The following is a 22,673-nucleotide window of genomic DNA, read 5'->3' on the forward strand; positions in this document are numbered from 1 at the left end:
TGAGAAGGAAAAGGGGATTTAAAAAAAAAACCTTAAACTTGTCAAAACTTGACTAGAAGGCGGCTCTTTTGAGAAAGCATCAATGTTGCATTACAAACACTGTTTAAGTCTACCAAACGGGCCACATGGCTACCAGAACACTGCGTGCTGCCAGCTGCCCATTGCTACAGATGAGCCTTTCTGCTGACGTTGGACTAACACGTGAACACATTATGGAGTGTGGATTCTCGGATGCTGTTGAACATGATGTGTCATCATAGCTACAAACCATAAATATACATGACCCTATGCAATAAAATTGTGCAACTTTCATTCAGAAAGGGAAGGAGACTATTACTAGAGAAGAGACGATGTCGAATATTCATTTTCCATTCTTCTGAAATGCTATACCTCGAGCTTGATACTCTAAATCATTTTATATTTGCCAACGTTATCCTTCTAAAACAGCACAGACTCCCAGGACTAATACATATTGCAGAACCCCAGATGTTGGAGCATGGCTGGACCAGAAGTCAGTGGAATACAATTCAGGGAAGGGCAAAGAGGGCTAAATTAAGCCAAACTATTTTGATAACGTATTCAAAAAGTTATTTGGAGGTCACATAACAAACAGGTGTACAGTGTAAAAGGAAATAGGCAAATGGGATGGAATCAGCTTCTTTTAAGCAGATATTTTTCTAGAGCTGCATTTCTTTTTGCCTTGAAAGAAGCTGATTCACTGCCATTCACCTGTTAAGAAAGGAGCACATTTATTTGTATCTCCATCTACAAAAACCAAGTGCCTTTTTCCTCTACAAAGAGCTGAGCATGTATTTGGGGTGGTGATGGTGGTACAGGAGTTAGACGAAGGGTAAAAGCGCACACAATTCAGTAATCAGTCTCAAATACATAAATGAACTGGCTGAGATAGAACCTCTGCCCCCCTTCCATAGGAGTGGGGGAATACATTCAGTCTTATCCAGGAAAATCTGTTTAGAATACAGCATCTTTATTTTAACTGAACATCCTAGTGAGCACGTTCCATGGCTCTATAAATGCAAGGCTCAGATGCCTCCTGACACCCCAGAGTTTCTGCTTTTTAATGTGTAAATGAATGAATGCTCAAAGTGAGTAAATATCCGTGTGTTGAGTTTACAATCTTGTCTTTCAGAAATATCGACAGTATATGGCAGGACTTCTGGCTCCTCCTTATGGCGTTATGGAAACGGGCTCTAACAATGACAGTAAGTGAAAAATGGGAACATTCTCTATCTAAAAATGTGTCGTGTGGTGTGTGTGTTCATGTGACAAAAATATGTCCTCCGCCAGCTCAACAATGGATGTCTGCAGACTCTTGTGGATAAGCAGACCTGCCAGCCCACACTTGAAAAATTTTTTGAAATGTTAGTATGGTATTTGTTTATGGTCTTAGCTGATAAGAAGAGGTATGTTCTGGCGCTGGTGAGAGTTTGGGCATAGTCAGAATACTTTCTCCAAAGGTCTTTGCTTTAGATGAAATCTCAGTAGTGTTGCCTCTGTGTCCTTTTCAGAAAAGGATTTCAGGACTGTATTTTTGAGCCAACTCTTGCTTATTTTGACTCGATTGATCAAGGATAAGCTGCATGAGTCATTGTTTATTCTTGTTAGATCGTGTCCTCTTCTAATTCCAGGTCTTTAATGAGAGATTGATCTCTGGCTGATCATTAAAAAAGGCAGCTCTCCTTCATGGGTGCCCACCAGACTCAGAAAATCCCTAGTATGTTTTGAGTCTGTGTACCTGTGCATTCACGTTGGGAACACCTGTTGAATACTCAGTAGTGTCACTGGGCATTTCTCATTGCATTTGTGAATTTCCTTATTAAGTCCTTGCATGTTTATGGGTGATAAAGTACTAAGCAGCTGTAGCATTTCAACAGCCAGACACGCTGTCTCAGGCACTGCTGCTACTCCAAGCAAGTTCAAAGCCAGGGAGTCACCCTACAAATCCTTTTCTGAGTTCCTTGAATTCCCAGCATCTTTCCCACACCCTCCTTCCCAGTTGACCAACATCTTCAGTGAGCTACCTCATTTCCTTCTCCTCATGTGTCACAATACCTATGCAGCCCTGGCGCTCACTCTTTTCTGCTGCTCTTCTGTCCTGCTGAAAGGAAGGGGGAAAGAAAGGTCTTTCTTGTTTTATCTCCTTGCTCTTGACTTTCCCCCCTTCTGGCTAATCTCAGGCTGGTGCATTAATTAGAAGTGTCTGGATTGCAATCCCAGCTGTCCAGTCTCCTTGCTGTGTGACTTCTGATAAGGTATTTAGTCTCTCTGTACCTCAGTATCCTCATAGGGTTGTGAAGATTGAACAGGTCAAGTGTTTAGAATGTTGTTAGGCATGCAAGCGGGCTTCACAGAGTTCATGGAAAAATGGAATGGAAAGAATTGGTCTTTTTCCATGAACTTTTTGAAGCCCCCTTGTATAATAAATACCCAGATGATGCTACCTATTATTTCCCTCATCACCTAGTCACTCTGTAATCTCTCAAAGTCCAGTTTCTGCCTATCTTTCTTGACTCAACCCATGATAGGATTGTTGTTGTTGAGTGCCATTGAGTCGTTTCTGACCCACAGCGACGCCCATATAGGATTTCCTAGGAGCAGCTGGTGAGCTTGAACCACCGACCTTGCAGTTCAAATGGCTTTGCAGTTTGACTCATTAGCCCACAGCGCCACACCAGGACTCACGATAGATAGAATTGTTGTTGTTGTTGTTAAGTGCCTTCGAATCGGTTCTGACCCATAGCGACCCTGTACAGGGTTTCTGAGGCTGTAAATCTTTACGAGAGCAGAAAGCCTCATCTTTCTCCCGTGGAACGGCTGGTAGTTTCGAACTGCTGGCCTTAAGGTTCGCAGCCCAATTTGTAACCACTATGCTACCAGAGCTCCTTTTACCAGTGAGCAATTATAACCTGACCCAGTCATTATCAATTCCCCATTCTCCCTGACTTCTAAAACCTTTCCGGTTCAGACGCCATTCACTCATGATTCCCATGGCTCCTCTGGATTATTCTGGTTTCTCATAGTCCTCTGGCCTTTTGCATGTACTTCTTCCTCTCACACAAAAAGTTTAGGAATTATCTGAGAATCTTCTCCCCTCGACCCCCATACTTTCCATCTGCTCCTCGGGAGAAAGATAAGTCTTCTGGCCCTGTACAGATGGACAGCTTCAGAAAGCCTCCTAAGCACTTCTCCTCAGTCCTTTAGGGTTTCCATGAGTCAGAGTGTACTTGACAACAGCAGGTTTTGTGTTTTCTGTTTTTGTTTGGTTCTATTGACTCGATGGATTCAAGATGAGTTTGAAGCCAACCTTCCTCTTTCTAACAGATTTGGAAAGTGATGGTAAACATGTCCATTAATATCCTGTGTTTCAGAGAACAACCCTCTGTTGCCCTACTCCCTCCCTGCTTTTATGTCTTGGCACTGTCCCACTTTAGTGCTCAAAGCTTTAATTAAAAAATATTTCCAAAGATGGTCTTTTCCATTCTCGCACCCTCCTGCTGACAGTATTGTCTGAGCAAGGCTATAAATCTTTACAGGAGCTGAAAGTCTCATCTTTCTCCCATGGAGCAGCTGATAGACTCAAACTACTAACCTTGCGGCTAACAGCCCAACTTGTAACCCACTATGCTACCAGAGCTTCTTATGTAACGATATTGTTGTTGTTGTTATTGTTAAGTGCCGTCCAGTCAGTTCTGACTCATAGTGACCCTGTATAGAGTTTCTTAGGAGCAGCTGATGAGCTTAAGCTGCTGATCTTGCAGTCTAGCACATTAACCCACAGCCCCACACTGGGACTTATGTAATAATTATATGTTGTTGTTAAGTGCTGTCAAGTCTGTTCCAACCCATAGTGACCCTATGTAGGTTTCCAAGGAGCAGCTGGTGAGCCTGAACCTCTGACCTGTGGTTCAAACCGACTTTGCTGTCCAACACATTAACCTACAGTGCCCCACCAGAGCCCCATATAATAGTATTATTGTTGCTATTAAGCACAGTTGAGTCGATTCCAACCTATAGCGACCCTGTATAGGGTTTCCAAGGAGCAGCTGGTGAGCTTGAACCATCGACCTTGCAGTTCAAAGCGACTTTGCAGTCCAGTGCTTTAACCCACAGTGCCACACCAGTACGCCAATCCATGTCAGGTTGTCATACTATGGTGGCTTGTGTGTTGCTGTAACACTGGAAGCTATGTCACCAGTATTTTAAATACCATCAGAGCCACTCATGGTGGACAGTTTTCAGCAGAACCTTCAGACTAAGACAGACTAAGAAGAAAGAGAGACAGATTGCTTCTCAGTGGTTAGCCACTGAAAACCTTATGAATAGGAGTGAAACATTGTCAGATATAATGCCAGAAGATGAGCTCCTCAGGTTGGAAGGCAGTCAGTATACGACTGGGAACGAGCTGTCTCCTTGAAATAAAGTTGACCATAATGACGTTAATGAAGCAGAGCTTTCAGGACCTTCATTTGCTAATGGGATAGAACTCAACATGAGAAGAAAACTACAAACATCCATTAATAATCGAAACATGGAATGTATGAAGTATGAATCTGGGAAAACTGAAAGTTGTCAAAATGAAATGAAATGCATCAAGATTGATATCCTAGGCATTAGTGAGCTGGATGATCTGGTATTGGTCATTTTGAATCAGACAGTTATAGGATTTCCTATTCTGGAAACAACAAACTGAAGAGGAATAGTGTCACATTCATTGCTAAAAAAAAACATTTCAAGATCTATCTTGAAGTACACTGCTGTCTGTGATAGGATAGTATCTATGCGATTAGAAGGAAGACCAGGCACCCTGGTATCCTAGTGGATTATGAACAGTGCTCTGAACCACAAGGTCTGCAGTTTGAAACTAATAGTCACTCCATAGGGGAAAGATGAGGCTTTTTGTTCCCGTAAAGATTGTCAGCCTTGGAAACCCTATGCAGGATTACTATGATATTCTTTCGCCATACTTATTCAATCTGTATGCTAAGAAAATAATTTGAGAAGCTGCATTATATGAAGAATTGTGTCATCAGGATTGGAGGAAGACTCATTAACAACCTTTGAAATGCAGATGCTACAACCTTGTGCTTGCTGAAGCAAAGAGGAGTTAAAATATTTACTATTGAAGATCAAAGACCACAGTCTTCGGTATGGGTTGCATCTCAATGTAAAGAAAACAAATATCTTCACAATGATACCAGTAAATAACATGATAAATGGAAAAGAGATTGAAGTTGTCATAGGTTTCATTTTGCTTGGATCCACCTTCGACACTCAAAAGCTGCAGCCAAGAAATCAAACGATGTATTGCATTAGACAAATCTGCTGCACAAGACCTCTTTAATGTGTTCAAGAGCAAAGGTGTCAGTTTGAAGACTAAACTGCACCTGGCCCAAGCCATGGTATTTTCAATAGCCCATATATGTTGGACAGTGAATAAGGAAGACTATAGAAGAACTGATGCATTTGAGTTGTGGTGTTAAAGAAGAATGTTGAAGGGACCATGGACTGTCAGAAGAACAAACAAATCTGTGTTGGAAGAAGTACAACCAGAATGCTCCTTACAAGCCAAGATGTAGGTTGTACTTTGGACATATTATCAGGAAGAACCAGTCCCTGTAGAAGAATATCATGCTTGGTAAAGTGGAGGGACAGTGAAAAAGAGGGAGACCACCCAATGAGATGGACTGGAATGATAGCAGAAACAATGGGCTCAGGCGTGGAAGCAATTGTGAGGATGGCACAGGATCTTGCAGTATTTTGTTGTAGTATACATAGGGTCACTATGTGCCAGAACCACCTCAACAGCACCTAACAACAAGATGAATGAGAACCAACTCGACAGCACACAACCACGACCATCACCACAGTTTTTCAAATTTGAACTCCAACCAATGAAGCCAGTGATGATGAAATGGAAGAATTCTACCAGCTTCTTCAGTATGAAACTGATCAAGTATACAATCAAGATGCAGTGATAATTGCTGGTGATTGGAATGCAAAGGTTGGACACAAAGCAGAAGGATCAGTAGTTGGAATGTATGATATTGGTTATAAAAATGATGCTGAAGATCTCTTGATAGAACTTTGCAAGACCAATGGCTTCTTCATTGCAAAGAACAGTTTTCAACAGCATAAAAGGCCTTTTATACACATGGACCTCAACATATGAAATGCATAGAAATCAAATTGACTACATCTGTGGTAAGAAATGGTGAAGAAACACAATGTCATCAGCCAAAACAAAGTCAGAGACAGACTGTATAACAGACCATCAATTACTAATATGCAAATTCAAGCTGAAGCTGAAGAAAATTTAAACAAGACAGCAAGCCTTACAGTCTAGGAACAGAGGAACTTAGGGCCATCAAGGGAGAGGAGCATGAGCAAAATGTGAGACCCTCTCCAGAGAAGCAGCGACACCAGCGATGGAGACAGAGATGAGGACATGGAGAAACAGAGTAGCTAAGGACTCTAGACTCATGGAAAGAGACACACTGTGTGCTGGTGGCCAGGAGGCAGTCTTGCAGAATGTGCCTTTTGTTTGTTTAAATGATTATATTCCTGAGTGTTTTTGTGTACATCCCCTCCCCAAAACACAAAAACAAAAAACCATAGGGAATAGAAGCAGAAACTGATGATGCACTGAGGAGATTGGAATCATTGCAATGAAATGATGAGTGTCAAACTGATGTTCCCCATGTAAACTATCACAATAAAAACTTAAAAAAAAAAAGTCAATGAGAGACAAAATATGACCTTGAATATATCTCATTTGAATTTAGAGACAGTCTCAGAAAGAGATCCGATGATTAGATACTAATAACCAAAGACCAGAAGAGTTGTGGGATGATATCAAGAATATCATACAAAAAATGTATCCATCTCCTGTAGATTTTCTAATTTGTTGGAGTACAACTCTTCATAGTATTCTGTTATGATTTTTATTCCCATTGGTTCTGTTGTGACATCACTCATGTGGTTTCTAATGTGTGTTATTTATGTCTTCTCCCTCTTTTCTTTTGTTAGGTTTGTCAATTTTATTAATCCTTTCAAAGAAACAACTTCTTGTCCTGTTGATTGTTTCTATAGCTTTTCTTGTTTTCTATCTCATTTATTTCTGCTCTAATCTTTATTATTTCTTTTCTTCTGATGACTATAGGTTTACTTTGCTGGTCTGTTTCTAATTGTTGAAGATGTTTTGTTAGTGTGTTGGTTTTGATTCTTTCTTCTTTTTGGATGTGTACATTTGTGGCAATAAATTGCCCTGTCAGCACTGCTTTTACTGTGCCCCAAAGATTTTGGAATATTGTGTTTCCATTCTCATTTGTTTCTAGAAATTTTGTAAATTCAACTTTTATTTGTTCTATTACCCAGTAACGGTTAAACAGGGTGTTATTCAGTTTCCATGTACGACTTTATTTCCTTGGTCTTCTTATTGTTGATTTCCAATTTTATAGCATTGTGATCTGAAAAGACGTTTTGTAGTATTTTGATATTTGTAAATTTATGAAGGCTTGCTTTGTGGCCTAACACATGGTCTATTCTGGAAAATGTTCCACATGCACTGGACAAGAATGTGTATTGTGCTGTTGTTGGGTCGAATGCTCTGTACACATCTCAGGTCAAGTTGGCTGATTGCGTTGTTTAGTTCCTCTGTGTCTTTGTTGAGTTTCTTTCTGGCTGTTGTATGCTTTTTCATAAATTGTGTATTGAAATATCCCACTATTATTATAGGTTTGTCTATTTCTTTCTTCAATTTTATTAGGGTTTGCTTTGTATATTTTGGACTCATTCATTGGGAGCATAGATATTTATTATGGTTATGCAATCTTTTTCAATTTGACCCTTTAATTGTGAGATAATGTCCTTCTTTAACTCTTATGCTGATTTTTGCCTTATTTTATCAGAGATTAGTATTGCCACTCCAGCTTGTTTTTTATTGGAATTAGTTTGGTATATTTCATACTTTTAATCTGTTTGTGTCTTTGTGTAAGATGTGTCAGATAGCATATTGAAAGATCTTATTTTCTTATCCATTCTGCCACTCTCTGTCTCTTGACTGGTAGGTATTCAGTGTAATTATTGATAAGTATGAGTTAATTGCTGTCATTATATTTCTTTTTTTGTATTGCTACTGGTTTCTTTGTTCTGCATGCCTTCCAGTGCTGAGTTCATGTTTCTTGTGTTTTTTCTTGTCAGTTTTTTCAGGTTTTAATGTTTCCATATTCTTCTTGGATTTTCATTTTCATGGTATGTTGTGAAGTATTAACCTTGGAGAACATATGTAGTCTATAGGACCATAGGTGGAAACCTGAGCCCTCTCCAAAACTTTCTTAGGTGGGACATTCCCAATTGAAAGGACATGCAGACCAGCCTAGAGCAGCTAGAGGAACAGAAGATAGTTCTTGAAAGAAAGACCAGCAGAGAGAAAAACCAAGACAAAAACGTCCAACTGATATAAAGTGGGGCGAGATGCATCAGAACACCCAAACTTGTAGATAGTATCCATTTGACCTAGCTTCGATGGGTTGATGTTCAGAATTCTACTAGAGGAAGATAAAGAAACTTGATAAAGGAAGCAAATGCAAATTGCTACAATTTGATGAACTTGACCTATACTTATAGATGCAGTAGTTCAAAATACCAATCAAGAGCGAAGGAGTCTTCAAAGCAAGGATCAAGCCTATCCTCTCTGTACACAAGGTTGATAGGGATGGGCAACTTAGACATTGGCTACCAAAGACTGTGGGGAGCGGAGCTATAAAGCCACAAAGTGACTGGCCTACAAGTTTTCAAGGCGGAGCTTAGTTTTAGAGTCTGCAGGGGAAGGTAGAATCCCCACTAAATAGTGTTCATCTTGTCTAGATGGGTCTGATAAAAAGAGATGGGTATAGGATTCTTTTGATTCAATAGTGAGTAATTGTTATCATGACTAATTGCGATTGTCACAACTGTAAAGGTAGAAGTTGTGTAACAAAAAGGGGGGAGTAGTTAATCTTACATTCCAGGAACAGAGGATCCTAGGTCCATTAAAAGGGAAGAAGAGCGTGAGTGGAACATGGAACCTAAGCAGAGAAGCAGTGACACTAGAGATTGAGGCAGAGGTAATGACATGGACAGATAGAGCAGCTGAGGACTCTAGACTCATGGAATAAGAAAGGTTGTGTGCTGGTGGCCAGGAAGCAGGCTTGCAGAATGCACCCCTTGGTTGTTTAGATGGTTATATATTCCTGAGTGTTTTTGTGCACATAACAACAACAACAAAACAGAGGGAATAGAAACAAACTGTTAACCAATGATGCATTCAGGGGACTGTAATCATATGACAGGTTGAGTGCAAAACTGATATTCTCCCATGTAAACTATCATTCAATTCACAATAAAAGCTTTTTTTTTTTTTTTAAATACATCATACAGGCAAAAAGTCACTATAAATACAGAAAAGAAAGATAAGATAAAAATGGGTTTCAGAAGAGACTCTGAAACTTGTTCTGTAGTGTAGAGATGCTAAAGTAAATGGAAGAAATAAGAAAATAAAAAAGCTGAACAGAAAATTTCAAAGGACAGCTCGAGAATGCAAAGTCAACTATTTATGAAATGTGCAAAGACCTAGAGTTAGAAAACCAAAAGAAAAGAGCATATTCAATGTTTCTCAAGCAGAAAGAGCTGAATAAAAAATTTGAGCCTCAAGTTGAAATACTGAAGGATTTTCTGGACAAACATTTAATGGTGCAGAAAGCATCAAAAGAAGATGGATAGAATACACGAAGTCATTGTATCAAAAAGAAATCGTCTATACTCAGCTATTTAGGCAGGTACCATGTGATCAAGAACTGATGGTACTGAAAGGAGAAGTCCAAGCCACACTGAAGGTTTTGGTTATTTATTAAAAAAAAAAAAAAAGGTTCCAGGAATTGATGGAATACAAATTGAAATATTTCAACAGGAGGCACTCACTCATCCATACCAAGAATTTGGAAGAGATTTACATTTGTGCCTGTTCCAGAGAAAGATAACTCAAGAGAACATGGAAATCATCGAACAATATCATAAATCTTACATTCGAGTAAAATTTTGCTGACAATCATTCCAACAATGGTTGCAATTAGTGCATTGACAGGGAATGGCCAGCAATTCAAACTGGATTTAGAAGAGGACATGGAATTAGTGATATCATGGCTGCCATCTAATGGATCTTGACTAAAAGCAGAGAATACTAGAAAGATAATTACTTGTGCTTTATTGACTATGCAAAGCTTTTTGCCTGGATGGATCAAACAAACTATGGATAATATTGTGAAGGATGGCTATTCCAGAACACTAAATTGTGCTCAGGAAGAACCTGTACATAGACCAAGAGGCAGTCATTTGAACAGAATCAGGGGATGCTGAATGGTTTAAAATCATGAAAGGTGTGTACCAGGGCTCTATCCTGTCACTCTACTTATTCAATCTGTATTCTGAGCAAATCATCTGAGAAGCTAGGTTATGTGAATAAGTACATGGCATCAGGATTGGAGGCAGACTCATTAACAGCCTTCAATATGCAGATAATACAACTTTGCTTGCTGAAAGTAAAGAGGGAGCTCTGGTAGCGTAGTGGTTACGAATCGGGCTGTGAACCACAAGGTCAGAAGTTCGAAACTACCAGCTGTTCCACTGGAGAAAGATGAAGTTTTCTGCTCCCATAAAGATTTACAGCCTCGGAAACCCTGTACAGGGTCGCTGTGAGTTGGGACCGACTCCATGGCACATAACCACCACCGATGAAGAACAATGGCACTGTGGGCTAATGTGTCAGACTGTAAAGTCATTTGAAATGTAAGCTCACCAGCTGCTCCTTAGGAATCTAATATAGGGTCGCTATGGATCGGAATAAGCTCAACGGCACTTAACAACAACAATGAAGAACAAAGACTACTTGCCTTCATAATGGATTGCATCTCAATGTAAACAACCATCCTCACAACTAGATCAATAAATTACATCATGATAAATGAAAAAATGATTTATGATAAATGGAAAATGAAGTTGTCAAAAACTGAATTTTGCTTGGCTCCACCATCAACACTCACAAAAGCAGCAGTTGAGAAATCAAACGACATATTACATTAGGCAAATACACCACACAAGATCTCTTTAAAGTGTTCTAGAGCAAAGATATCAGTTCGAGGACTAAGATGCACCTGACCCAAGCCAGGGTGTCACCTCATATGCATGTGAAAGTTGGACAATGAATAAGGAAGACTGTAGAAGAATTGATGCTTTTGAATTATGGTGGTTTAAGAACAAACATCTCTTTCTTGGAAAGAATGCAGCCAGAATGCTCGTTAGAAGCAGGGATAACAAAATGGCACCTCTCATACTTTGGGTGTGTTATCAGGAGGGACCAGTCCCTAGAGAAGGACATCATGCTTAACAAAATGGAGGGTCAATGAAAAAGAGGAAGACCCCCAACAACATAGACTGACACAGTGGCAAAAGCAGTATTCTCAAATGTAGCAATAATTGTGAAGATAGTGCAATACCAGGCAGTGTTTCGTACTGTTCTGCCTAGGGTCACTACAAGTAGGAACTGACTTGATGGTACCTAAAAAACTGGTGTGTTTGTTCAAAATCCTAAGTATTTTGGTGCACAAGGTAGAGAAATTAGTTTCTAAAGGGGTGTGAATGAATCAGTAATGCAATTATACCGCTAGAAAAGTAAAGCGCAGGTCCAAGAAACAAAGTAAGCATGGCATTTCATTGTTTTAGCACAAGCCTTCTACGTGATTTATTGATTTATTTATGTTACAGGTTTTTTAAGTGGTCCTATTTTTCTAAGTATTGTTATTTAATTGTTTCCTGAAGCAGAAATTGAAAACACCAAAATTTTACTTGGTTTAATCCAGCAAAGGAGTCCAGTGAAATCAGAGCTCCATTCTACAGTTTGATCCTGTAATTCATGGTCTCTTTCTTTCTTCCTTTTTCTAGGGATTCCAGACAAGGAGAATGTGAGTAACTACTCTCTCTGCCCAACTTCTAAAAACTCTCATAAGGTAAAAAAAAATATTTATATATAATAATCATGGCATTCTAGCCAGCAAAGAGAGCTCTTCATCCATTCAACAGAGCAATGAGTATTTCCTGTTCTTACTCTGGCATCTTTGGTGGCATAAAGAGGAGAGAGTTGACTGTAATGACAAGATCTTCACATGCCCATGATATTAACTAGTCTAAAGAGAGATGCTCATGAACCGACTCCACAGCACATAACAACAACAACAAAGAGAGATGCTCATAGAATAAATGGTACAGTTGCTGTGTGTTTCATTTTCCCCATGGTGTATACCTCATTTGTTTCATGGCAATGAAACAAATCATTAGCTTAACAGCTTATAGAAAATCAGTTATTCCTTAGGAGGGATTGTTGTTGTTAGGTGCCATTGAGTTGGTACCAACTCATAGCGACCTTATGCACAGCAGAACAAAACACTGCCCGATCCTGGGCCAATCTCATTATCATTGCCACGCTTGAGCCTATTGATACTGCCACTTTGCCAATCCATCTTGCTGAGGGTCTTCCTCTTTTTCTCTGACCTTCCACCCTACCAAACACGATATCCTTCTCCAGCGACTGGTCCCTCCTGACAATATGTGCGAAGTACGAGAGATGAAGGAATAGGAATAGGAAATACTAAATTTAGGATCAGTTGATGAATTTGTGTAGTTATTTCCAAATGCATTAAAGTCAACGTTTCTCTTTGGAAGCTGAAAATAATCAATTGCTATAATTGTTTAGGGAAGCCAAGTAGGACAGTAGAAGTTTTAGGACAAACCTTTCACCAAGAAATAGTGCCAAGCATGCTTTATAAAGATGACAGTGGTTTAGTGACATCATCTTTCAGGTATATAATATTATGTTCACTGAAATCCAGACTTACCCTACAATATGGAAGGATTCATAATGGAATATATTAGGTCACTATGGGTTGGAACTGACGCCAAGGCAACTAAAAACAGCAAAGATGGAAACACTTAATGATACATCTCAAGTGGTGCTTGGCTGACTCTCAGATAGATTCATCACTTTACGACTATATTCCCTGATTGTTGCACCCATATGACAATATTATAGAGTTGTCACCCCTCCCTTTCCCTTCTATTGGTCCTGTGTCTGTGGTCAGAGATGACTTCTTTATAAATCCAGGTTATTTCTCTATACTCTGTCTGAGATCTGGCTCTAGCTTTTCTGGTGTTCCTCATTTCTGAATATTGGTTCTAAAGGGCTGACTAGGGATTCTGGTTCATTCCAGACCTGGCTTCAAGACTTAGTAGTGTCACTTCAGATGGGCTATGGGGCCTTTCACAAACAACTTGGCTCCTTTAAAAACCCTTGCTTCATCTTTACACTGTGGTTGTCTGTAGCGACAACCTTAAAAGCTAGTATGACTATTGAGTGGGATAATTTTTAGAAATTAACCTGTAACATAAATAAATCAATAAATCAGGTAGAGGGCTTGTGCCAAAACAATTTTGTTTCTTGGCCATGTGCTTTACTTTTCTAGTGGTATAACATACAGACTAGTACAGTGTTGGTAGGTGCTGATGAGTCCATTTCAATGCATTGCTGCCCTGTATACAGCAAAACAAAGCACTGCCTTATCCAGTGCCCTCCTCACAATCACTGTCTAGATCTGAGGTCATTGTCACAGCCACTATGTCATCAGTCTGTCTCATTCAGGGTATTCCTTTTTTTCACTAGCTCTCAGCAGTTCGAAACTACCAGCTGTTCCATGGGAGGAAGATGAGGCTTTCTGCTCCTATAAAGATTTACAGCCTCAGAAACCCTGTATGGGGTCGCTGAGTCGGAACCAACTCCATGGCACATAACCACCACCTCTGCTATTTTAACAAGAATGATGTCCTTCTCCAGGGACTAACTAGTTCCTCCTAATATCACATCCAAAGTACATGAGATAAAGTCTCACCATCTTCACTTCTAAGTGTCATCCATGACAGATTTGTTCATTCTTCTAGCAGTCCATGAAATATTCATCTTGACTGCATGTCTGAGCCAAAGGGAAAAATGTCCATTACCAGTTTTTCCAGAGAAATTCATATGTAGATGGTAAAGAGTCTAGAGAAAGATGTGAAATAAGAATAACAAACATACTTTGGCAAACATATTTTAACAATTGTCAACAGTCAACAAATAGTTTGTTTGTTTTTTTTAAGTTCTATTGTGGATTATGTGATAGTTTACATGGGAGAACATTAGCTTTACATTCATCCTATCATATATCATTTCATTGCCATGGTTACAACCCCCTCCATGTATCATCAACCAACCAAATGGTATATACTACAAGCCTGCACCCCAGTCATCAGCACACAGCCCCTCTCCCTGTCTGGATCTAAAGTTCCCAGCTGCTCCATCTCTCCACGTCATCATCTCTGCTTCCGTCTCTGGCGTCACTGCTTCTCTGGGTAGGGTTCTGCTCTCCGCTCTTCTCCCTTGATGGTCCCAGGGACCTCTGCTCCTAGACTGAAAAGTCACTCCCCTCCTTGCTATAAAAGTCTACCTTTACATTTCCAACCCTCACAATCAGTCCTGATAACAATTATTCACTATTGTATCACAAGACACCTATCTGCATTTCATTTCATCAGCCCTGCCTAGACAGATTGGATACTACTCACTGGAGATTCTACCTTCCCCCATGCCCTCTGGATCTAGGTTACCTCTTGAAAGCTTGTAAGCTAGTCACTTCTTGCCTTTGTAGCCTGGGTAGCCAATGTCCAAGTTGCCCATCCCTGTCTACTCTGTGTGTGGAGGGGGTTGGAATGATCCTTGCTGTAAGGATTTGTTTCCTCTTTTGAGCTACTGCATCCATAGGTGTAGGTCAAGTTCATCAAATTGTATCAGATTACTCTTCCCCCCCCCCCCCCCCCCCCCCGCCTTCTATCTTCTTCTGGTTGAGCTCTGATCATCCAGTCATTGAAGTCAGGCCAAGTGGATATTATCTGCACGTATGGGTGTTCTTGTGCATATGCCCTCTCTTCTGATCAGCTGGACACTTCACTCTCCACTCTAGTCCTCTGTGGCTATGTCACTGACTCTCAGCCAAAGAGTCCCCAGTTCTTGCCACACTGTTGGCCAATCAGGTCTCCACCCGGGTTCACAGGAGTCTATTGAACATTGTAGGGCTTAGCTCACTGGCTTCATTGCTGTTTTTCCCTCATTTCCCCTTATCGGTGACAAGCATGGTCACCAATCAGAGTGTGTATTCCCATTGAGTCTTTCAACTAATAGTTTTAAGGAAAGTAAAATCAGTTTGGGGTGAGGTACTTTGAATTACAGAGTAACAACCCAAAGATAATAACCAAGGGCAATAAAGGAACCATAGAGAATTTGCATTTGGTGTAGAAAAAGCTTTATTAAAAGTATAAAAGTTTACCCAACAACTCTGTGTGTTAGGTACCAAAGCCATCTAAGAAATAACCAAATGCCAGCTCATCTTCAAAAGCTGATACCACAGTCTTACTTTGACTTACTTAAGACTGCAGAAGTTGATACAATTTTTCTATCTCTTTATCTTTGGCATTAGGAGTTAATGTGTAAATTTGAATAATAGCCATGCTAACTGGTCTTCTTTGTAGGCATATAGATATTATCCTATTACTGAAAGCACTATACTTCAGGACAGATCTTCAAATATTCTTTTTAATGATGACTCCAATACCATTTCTCTTTAATTTGTCATTCTCAGCATAGAAGATGATGATTTGTTTGTCCAATTCAAAATGTCCAATACTAGTTCATTTCAGTTCACTAATAATGCCTAAGATACTGATCTTCACGTGTTCCATTTCATTTTGACAGCTTCCAATTCCTAGATTCATACTTCATGCATTCCATGTTCTGATTATTAATGGATCTTTGTGGCTGTTTCTTCTTGTTTTAGTCACACCACATCAGCAAATGAAGCTCCTGCAAAGTCCATCCACATTTAGTAAAGTTGACAATATACTGAGGAGGCAGCTCTTCCCCCTTTGTATTTTGAGTGCCTTCTACCTTGAGGGGCTCATCTTCTGGCACTATATTTGACAGTGTTTTACTGTTATTAATAAGGTTTTCATTGGCCATTTTTTTTCAGCCATAGATCACCAGGTTTTCCTTACTCATTGGTCAAGTCTAGTCTGGAAGCTGTCCTGAAACCTGTCCACCATGGTTAAGTTTGCTGGTATTTGGAATACCAGTGTCATAGCTTTCTACATCACCGCAATATGCAAGCCACCAGAGTACGACAAACTGACAGGCAATCAATACAACAGAGTGAATGTTAGGACTATTATTGTAATTATTATTTTCTTAAACATTGTATCATTTTCTAGCTATGTTTCCTCCTCTGAAAAATCGCCTACTCTTTATAAAGTTACTGTCCTTTTTGTGCCTATGGTTCTCCTTAGAATACCTTTCTTCATTGAATTTTTCCAATGCTCTTTTGCAGTTAAAAAATAATCTGTTTGTGTGTTGAATAAAACTGTAGAAAACCAGATTCATTTACTTCCTTCATGACTGAGGCATGATGAAGAGTCTAAAGTAACAAACTGATCCTGCCACCATTTTGAATATGGATGTCCCGAGGCACATGCACGTACCAAAAAATATACAGATCATTAGCCCGATAAAAGCTGTCTTCATCAAGGGCCTGCCGGTTCTGTGGAGAGCACACACATAATGTCCAAGCACTAGGAAGTCTAAAATGTTCTTGGCTTCAAAAGGAAGCCCTGTCTCTCTTGGGCACTCCATGACCTTTAGGCGGGACCTCCCACAGTGGGACCTAACATCTGTCACCAACAAAACAGGAATTTGGAGTTTTCAAAAACTCAGATACAGTGTACTGTTAACAGAGTGTTTTTCTGAAAGATTTGGGGGGTTCAGCAGGCTGTCTCCCAATATTAGCCATAATATACGCTTATTTGTGTTTGCTCAGACTGTGCTAAGTCTAGATGATGTGGTAGCACAGTGGCTAAGTGTTTGGCTGCTAACCTAAAGAGCAACAGTTCATACCTACCAGTTACTCCATGGGAGAAAGATGTGGCCATCTGCTTCTGTAAAGATTTAAAGCCTAAGAAATCCTATGGGCAATTCTACTCTGTCTCTGTCCTGTAGAGTCATTATGAGTTAGAATAGACTTAACGGCAATTATTTTTTTGTTTTTATTTTTAATTTAAAATTTTTATTTTAAATCAAATTCTCCAGCAAACAGAAAAGTACACTTTTTCTCTTCCAGTAAGTAGATATAGTATCTCCATGTGCTGTTTGAAAAACGTTCCATGCCATCTGTCAAAGTAAAGTCTATGAGATGAAAGATATGCGTGAGCAGAGTTGGAGATCCAGAAAGATAAAATGAAACCTAAGCACCTTAGAGTGGTGTTAATTGAACATTTTCTTTTATACAAGACAGGCTGTGTTAGGATGATTTTTTTTTTTTTTTTTATCTTCTTTAACTATATGCTGGGCAATATTATATTTCCTTTATATTTCTCAATAGCAATAAAATGTCTGTGGATTGAAATGAAAGTGCTTAGATGATTGGTTTTGTGTCCAAACAGATACTTTGTGGAAAGAACATATTCTCCTTTACAGCAACTATTCTTGATTTTGTTTGTTAATCACCATCTTTAACTTTAACCAAATCTGCAGCCATCAATAAGTGTCTAGCTGTTTTGCCTGCTATATTTTATTTCCAGATCAAGTTTATCTTGTATAAAACAAACATACAAACAAAACTTTATTTTCTCAAGTTGTGTTTTTATTAGGCATTTAGTGGATTCTCTTGTTTGCTACTTTACTGTAATTGATAGGGACTGAACTTTAGATGATACAGGATATTGGAATCTGAAAAATAATTGTAGAAATATTAATAATATTATTAGCCATGAAACTAATAAAGCAATTAGATAATTTTGTTCCAATTATGGTTGGTTTGTGTTGTTTGTTTTCCTCAAATTCAAAATTTCTTCTCCTTTTTGGTGTCGGTTGTGGGGTTTTCCTCTTCCATAAATGTCACACCTGACTGACCATGTTAAAACAGAAGTTCAAAAACCACCATGATAAGAACATTTTGTAAATGAATGTTCAGTTGTCCTTTTAATGGTTATTTTTTTTCTCATTTTTTGCTACTGAAGCAGTTTTCATTGTGTCTATTGCTGTATCCTTTTGAGAGGGGAGCTTCTATGAGACTGAAGTTGTAGAAGTGTAGAGTTTTGTTTGTTTGTTTTCTCAGTGTACAGGGAGTCAGTAAAATTCTCAGTTGGGAGAACATTACAAAAGAATCCCATTTCTGACTGACAAGTATCTTTTTTTCCAGAAAGATCACTTGAGGTCCTCATTTTTAGGCAGTTACTGTATTTGAGTGTGCGGTTAGCAAGCTTCTTGCTAAATATTGAGGAGTGTTTTCCCAATATAAAACACGACCGCATTCTGAGCTCAGTTTCCCAAATTCCAGAACAACTAAGTTGGCAATTAGTAATGGGCAAGGCTGCATTCTCATGAGGTGTCATTTTAAGAATTTTGCTTAAAGCAGGAGTTTCTCAAACTTTGGAAAAACGATGGGCCCTTTATATCAAGAACAATTTTAGAAATGCAGTCAAGACATATGGTTTTAAATGATAGGTGATAAGGAAAGAATTTACACCCTTTGTAAAAATTATCCTGACTAAGGAGAGAGCAATAGAATAATAATAAGTAATTGTTAGGGTCAAAATGTTAGGCATTTTAGGAGTTTTTAGGATATATAATAACATTTGCCTATTTTTCTCTTTCAAGGTTAGAGCAAACAAGCTAGAACATTTTCTACCTGTTATATGGCAATATCTTATTTTATCATTACATATTAGCTATGACGGTGTCATTTTCTTGGCCAGGTAAAGAAAAAAAAAAATTTAGTTTCCACAGACAAAGTTTTGAAAAATTTACACAATCCCATAAAGCCATATAATGCCTTCCAACCCTAACTGAGAGCATCAACTAAACTGAAACCTACAGTTTTCTTTGTAACAGTTTTTAAGACCCTGCTTTCAAACACGACTAATACACATTCAGAGTTTATCAAGACATCTTGGCCCAGTCTTAGGTTTACCCTTGGCAGCGTTTTTCTCTGTTCTAGGTTGATGATGGTTTAACTTACTCTCTTACTACTTTTGTTGTTTATAAATGTGGTAGACTCAGTTTCAACTTTTAGAAACCCTATATAGAGTTTCCAAGGAGCTACCAGTGGGTTTGAACCACAGGCCTTGTGATTTTAGCTGTCTAGTGCTTAACTTACAGGACTCCCTACTGTTGTTGTTAAGTGCCATAGAATTGGTCCTGACTTATCATAGCCACCCTGTATAAGGGTTTCCAAGGAGCAATTGATGGGTTCAAGCTGCCGACCTTGAGGTTAGCAGTCCAGTGCTTATCCTACAGTGTCATACCAGCACTCCCTTACTACTTACTACTCTAAAACAACACAAATATAACTCACCAATAGTGCAGAACTGTACATGGGAGAGCAAACCAACAAAATACTAGAGATTGTTAGGAAACCCTGAGCCTGCTTGTTCAGACGCTGAAGGACAAATTGCTTATCCTAAGTGGTGATTAGATTTAGCAGTGTTGCTGGCCCAATCCTGTGAGTTGTGTAGTATGTAAATACTCATTTCTTGAGTCAGCCTATTATAAAGTGTGGCTACACAGGTCAACACTAACTTTGTCCTGGAAAATACCAGTGACTTCTTGTTGAAGGTGCCAAGGACAAGTTCAGTTCTGGAGTCTGAAGAAATGTTTGTTTTCGTATTTGTGAGTTATGCATTTTTATGGGGGCAGAATGCCCTTGCTGAGTTTGTTTCTCCTCTTTATTCCCTCTGGCTCCTCTACTCTGTTTTAAAAGCTGACCATACCATCTTCCTCTTAGCTTCTGTAGGGGTATATTGATTGAATTTTTAAGAGGATTTTTATGATGATAATGGAGTTGTCCTTCATCTAAATAGTAAATGTAAGAAGTCCTGGTGGCAAGTGGTTAAAGTGCTTGATTGTTAGCAGAGAGATTGCAGGTTCAAATCCACCAGCTGCTTCATGAGAGCAAGCTGTGGCAGTCTGCTTCTATCAAGATTTACAGCCTTGGAAACCCGATGGGGGCAGTTCTGCTCTGTCCTGTAGGATCTCTCTGAGTCAGAATCGACTTGACAGCAGTGAGTTTTTTAAGGTAACACTCTGAAAACCTGATTCTTTTTCTCTTGTTAAGAGTGCCGGGTGTTTGTTCCAGCTGACTATTCTCAGTATTGTTTACACGACTTGCTTGCAGTAGGGGTGGCTTGGTGAAAAGAATACATATTAGTGTGTATTTGGCTGATGGTGTTGATATGTTTTAGAAATCTTTTTATAATATTATAAATTACATTTGGCGATTGTTTTGGCTTTCTGATGTCCGTTTCTCTACAATCATTCCTCTCTTTTGTGAATTGGAACTTTTAAGTGTTGCCTTGCTGTTCCGCGGGAGAAAGATGAGGCGTTCTGCTCCTGTAAAGATTTACAGCCTCGGAAACCCTGTACAGGGTCACTATGGGTTGGTACCGACTCGATGGCACTTAACAACATCAACAACAACAATGCTGGGTATGGTCTTAGACTGCAGCTCAGTGATACCATGACTTTGGGTGTGTTCTCTTCATCTTCGCTGTAATCAGAATTTAGCTGATTATATCCCAGAGATATCTTGGGTAGTGTTTAATGATTAAAAATCAAAAAAGAAAGAGGTTCTCGGAACCCTAGCCAACAGCTTCTTCCTGCTCTCACTGTAAAGACGGCGTGGCCTTGAGATGAGGCTAGTGATGAGGGCTCTGCTGTAGAGCTGGATTCTGTTGTAGGCAGGGGCTGGGAACATGATGCGAATGTCATATAGTGGCCTGCTGATTCCAAAGTTAGGGGGGAGAGTAGTATATTGCTGTCTTAGAAATATTTTATTCTATGCTGAGGGCAATTATACTCATCAACAGTTACTTTAGAAACTGTTGTTGTTGTTAGGTGCCATCGAGTTGGTACAGACTCATAGAGACCCTATGTACAACAGAATGAAACACTGCCCGATCCTGAGCCAACCTCCCAGTTGTTGCCACGCTTAAGCCCATTGACGCTGACACTTTGCCAATCCATCTCTTTGGGAGTCTTCCTCTTTTTCTCTGACTCTCCACCAAACATGATATTGTTCTCCAGTGACTGACACCTCCTGACACTATGTCCCAAGTATGAGAGAGGAAGTTTGTCCCTCCTGGCCTCCAAGGAGCACTCTGGCTGCACTTCTTCCAACACAGATCTGTTTGTTCTTTTGGCAGCCCATGGCACTTTCAATATTCTCCTCCAACACCATAACTCAAATGTATCAATTCTTCTTTGGTCTTCCTTATTCACTGCCCAGCTCTCACATGCATATGAAGTTATTGAAAATACCATGGCTTGGGTCATGCGCACCTTGGTCTTCAAGCTGATATCTTTGCTCTTCAATACTTTTAAAAAGTTTTGTGCAGCACATTTGCCTAATGCAATACGTTGTTTCATTTCTTGACTGCTGCTACCATGAGTGTTGATAGTTGATCCGAGAAGAATTCAGTCCTTGACAACTTTCATCTTTTCTCCGTTGATAAGAATGTTGTTTATTGGTTCAGTGGTGAGGATTTTTGTTTTCTTTACATTGAGATGCAATCCATACTGAAAACTGTGCTCTTAGATCTTCTTCAGTGAATATTTTAAGTCCTCTTCACTTTCAGCAAGTAATGTTGTATAATCTGCATATCGCAGATAGTTAATGAGTCTTCCTCCAATCCTGATGCCATGTTTTTCTTCATATAACCCAGCTTCTTGGATTATTTGCTCAGCATACATGTTGAGTAAGTATAGCAAAAGAGTGCAACCCTGTCGCACGCCTTTCTTAATTTTAAACTATTCAGTGTTCCCATGTTCTGTTTGAACAACTGCCTCTTGGTCCATGTACAGATTTCTCATGAGCACAATTACTCATACTTCGCAATGCTGTCTGTAGCTTGTCATGATCCACACAATCGAAAGCCTTTGCGTAGTCAATTGAAACCAAATTATTTCTAAAATATGTTCTTATGTTTGGGAGAGAAAGTTTAGTGTCTTCTGATCAGATAAACTCGTCTAGTGATTACATGCCATTTTAAGATTTAGTGTCTTCTGTAATAACAGTTCAGTGTTAGACAGCCTCTCCTGTATCCATATTGCTAAGAGCCTTCAAGTCGATTTTAATTCATAGCAACCCTCTATAGGGTTTCCAAGGAGTGATCGGTGGGTTTCAACCAACAACCTTGCAGTCTGGTGCTTATCTTACAGTGCCACACAAGGACTCATGATATTAAAATATTCTGTAATACTCTTTACCTTCAGGTAAAATTATATTGAAGATGAATAGATGGATGGATCGGTAGATGCATAGATGGGTAGACAAGTGCACAAATATATGCATATACAAAGAGCTTCAAAAAAATTGCAGAAAATGGAATAAAAAAAATGGAATTCTCCACGAACTTTTAAAAGCCTCCCTTGTACATACTTATATATGTATGCATATAAGATTATTTCCTTCTTTGAAATTTCAGAAAAGAAAATT

General features: G+C 39.3%; 1 protein-coding gene across 4 annotated transcripts in view; it reads left to right on the forward strand.

The window, feature by feature from the left end:
- Positions 1 to 22,673, forward strand: part of RAPGEF4 (Rap guanine nucleotide exchange factor (GEF) 4) — a 411,578-nt gene that overhangs the window by 234,544 nt on the left and 154,361 nt on the right. For all 4 annotated transcript variants that reach the window (XM_006866643.1, XM_006866644.1, XM_006866645.1 and 1 more), the window contains 2 exons: positions 1,151 to 1,223; positions 11,995 to 12,014. In XM_006866643.1, coding sequence (XP_006866705.1) covers positions 1,151 to 1,223; positions 11,995 to 12,014 — 93 coding nt within the window. The remainder of the gene's footprint in view (positions 1 to 1,150; positions 1,224 to 11,994; positions 12,015 to 22,673) is intronic.

The sequence above is a fragment of the Chrysochloris asiatica genome, unplaced genomic scaffold (assembly GCF_000296735.1).
Source record: "Chrysochloris asiatica unplaced genomic scaffold, ChrAsi1.0 scaffold00094, whole genome shotgun sequence".
Classification (NCBI taxonomy): domain Eukaryota; kingdom Metazoa; phylum Chordata; class Mammalia; order Afrosoricida; family Chrysochloridae; genus Chrysochloris; species Chrysochloris asiatica.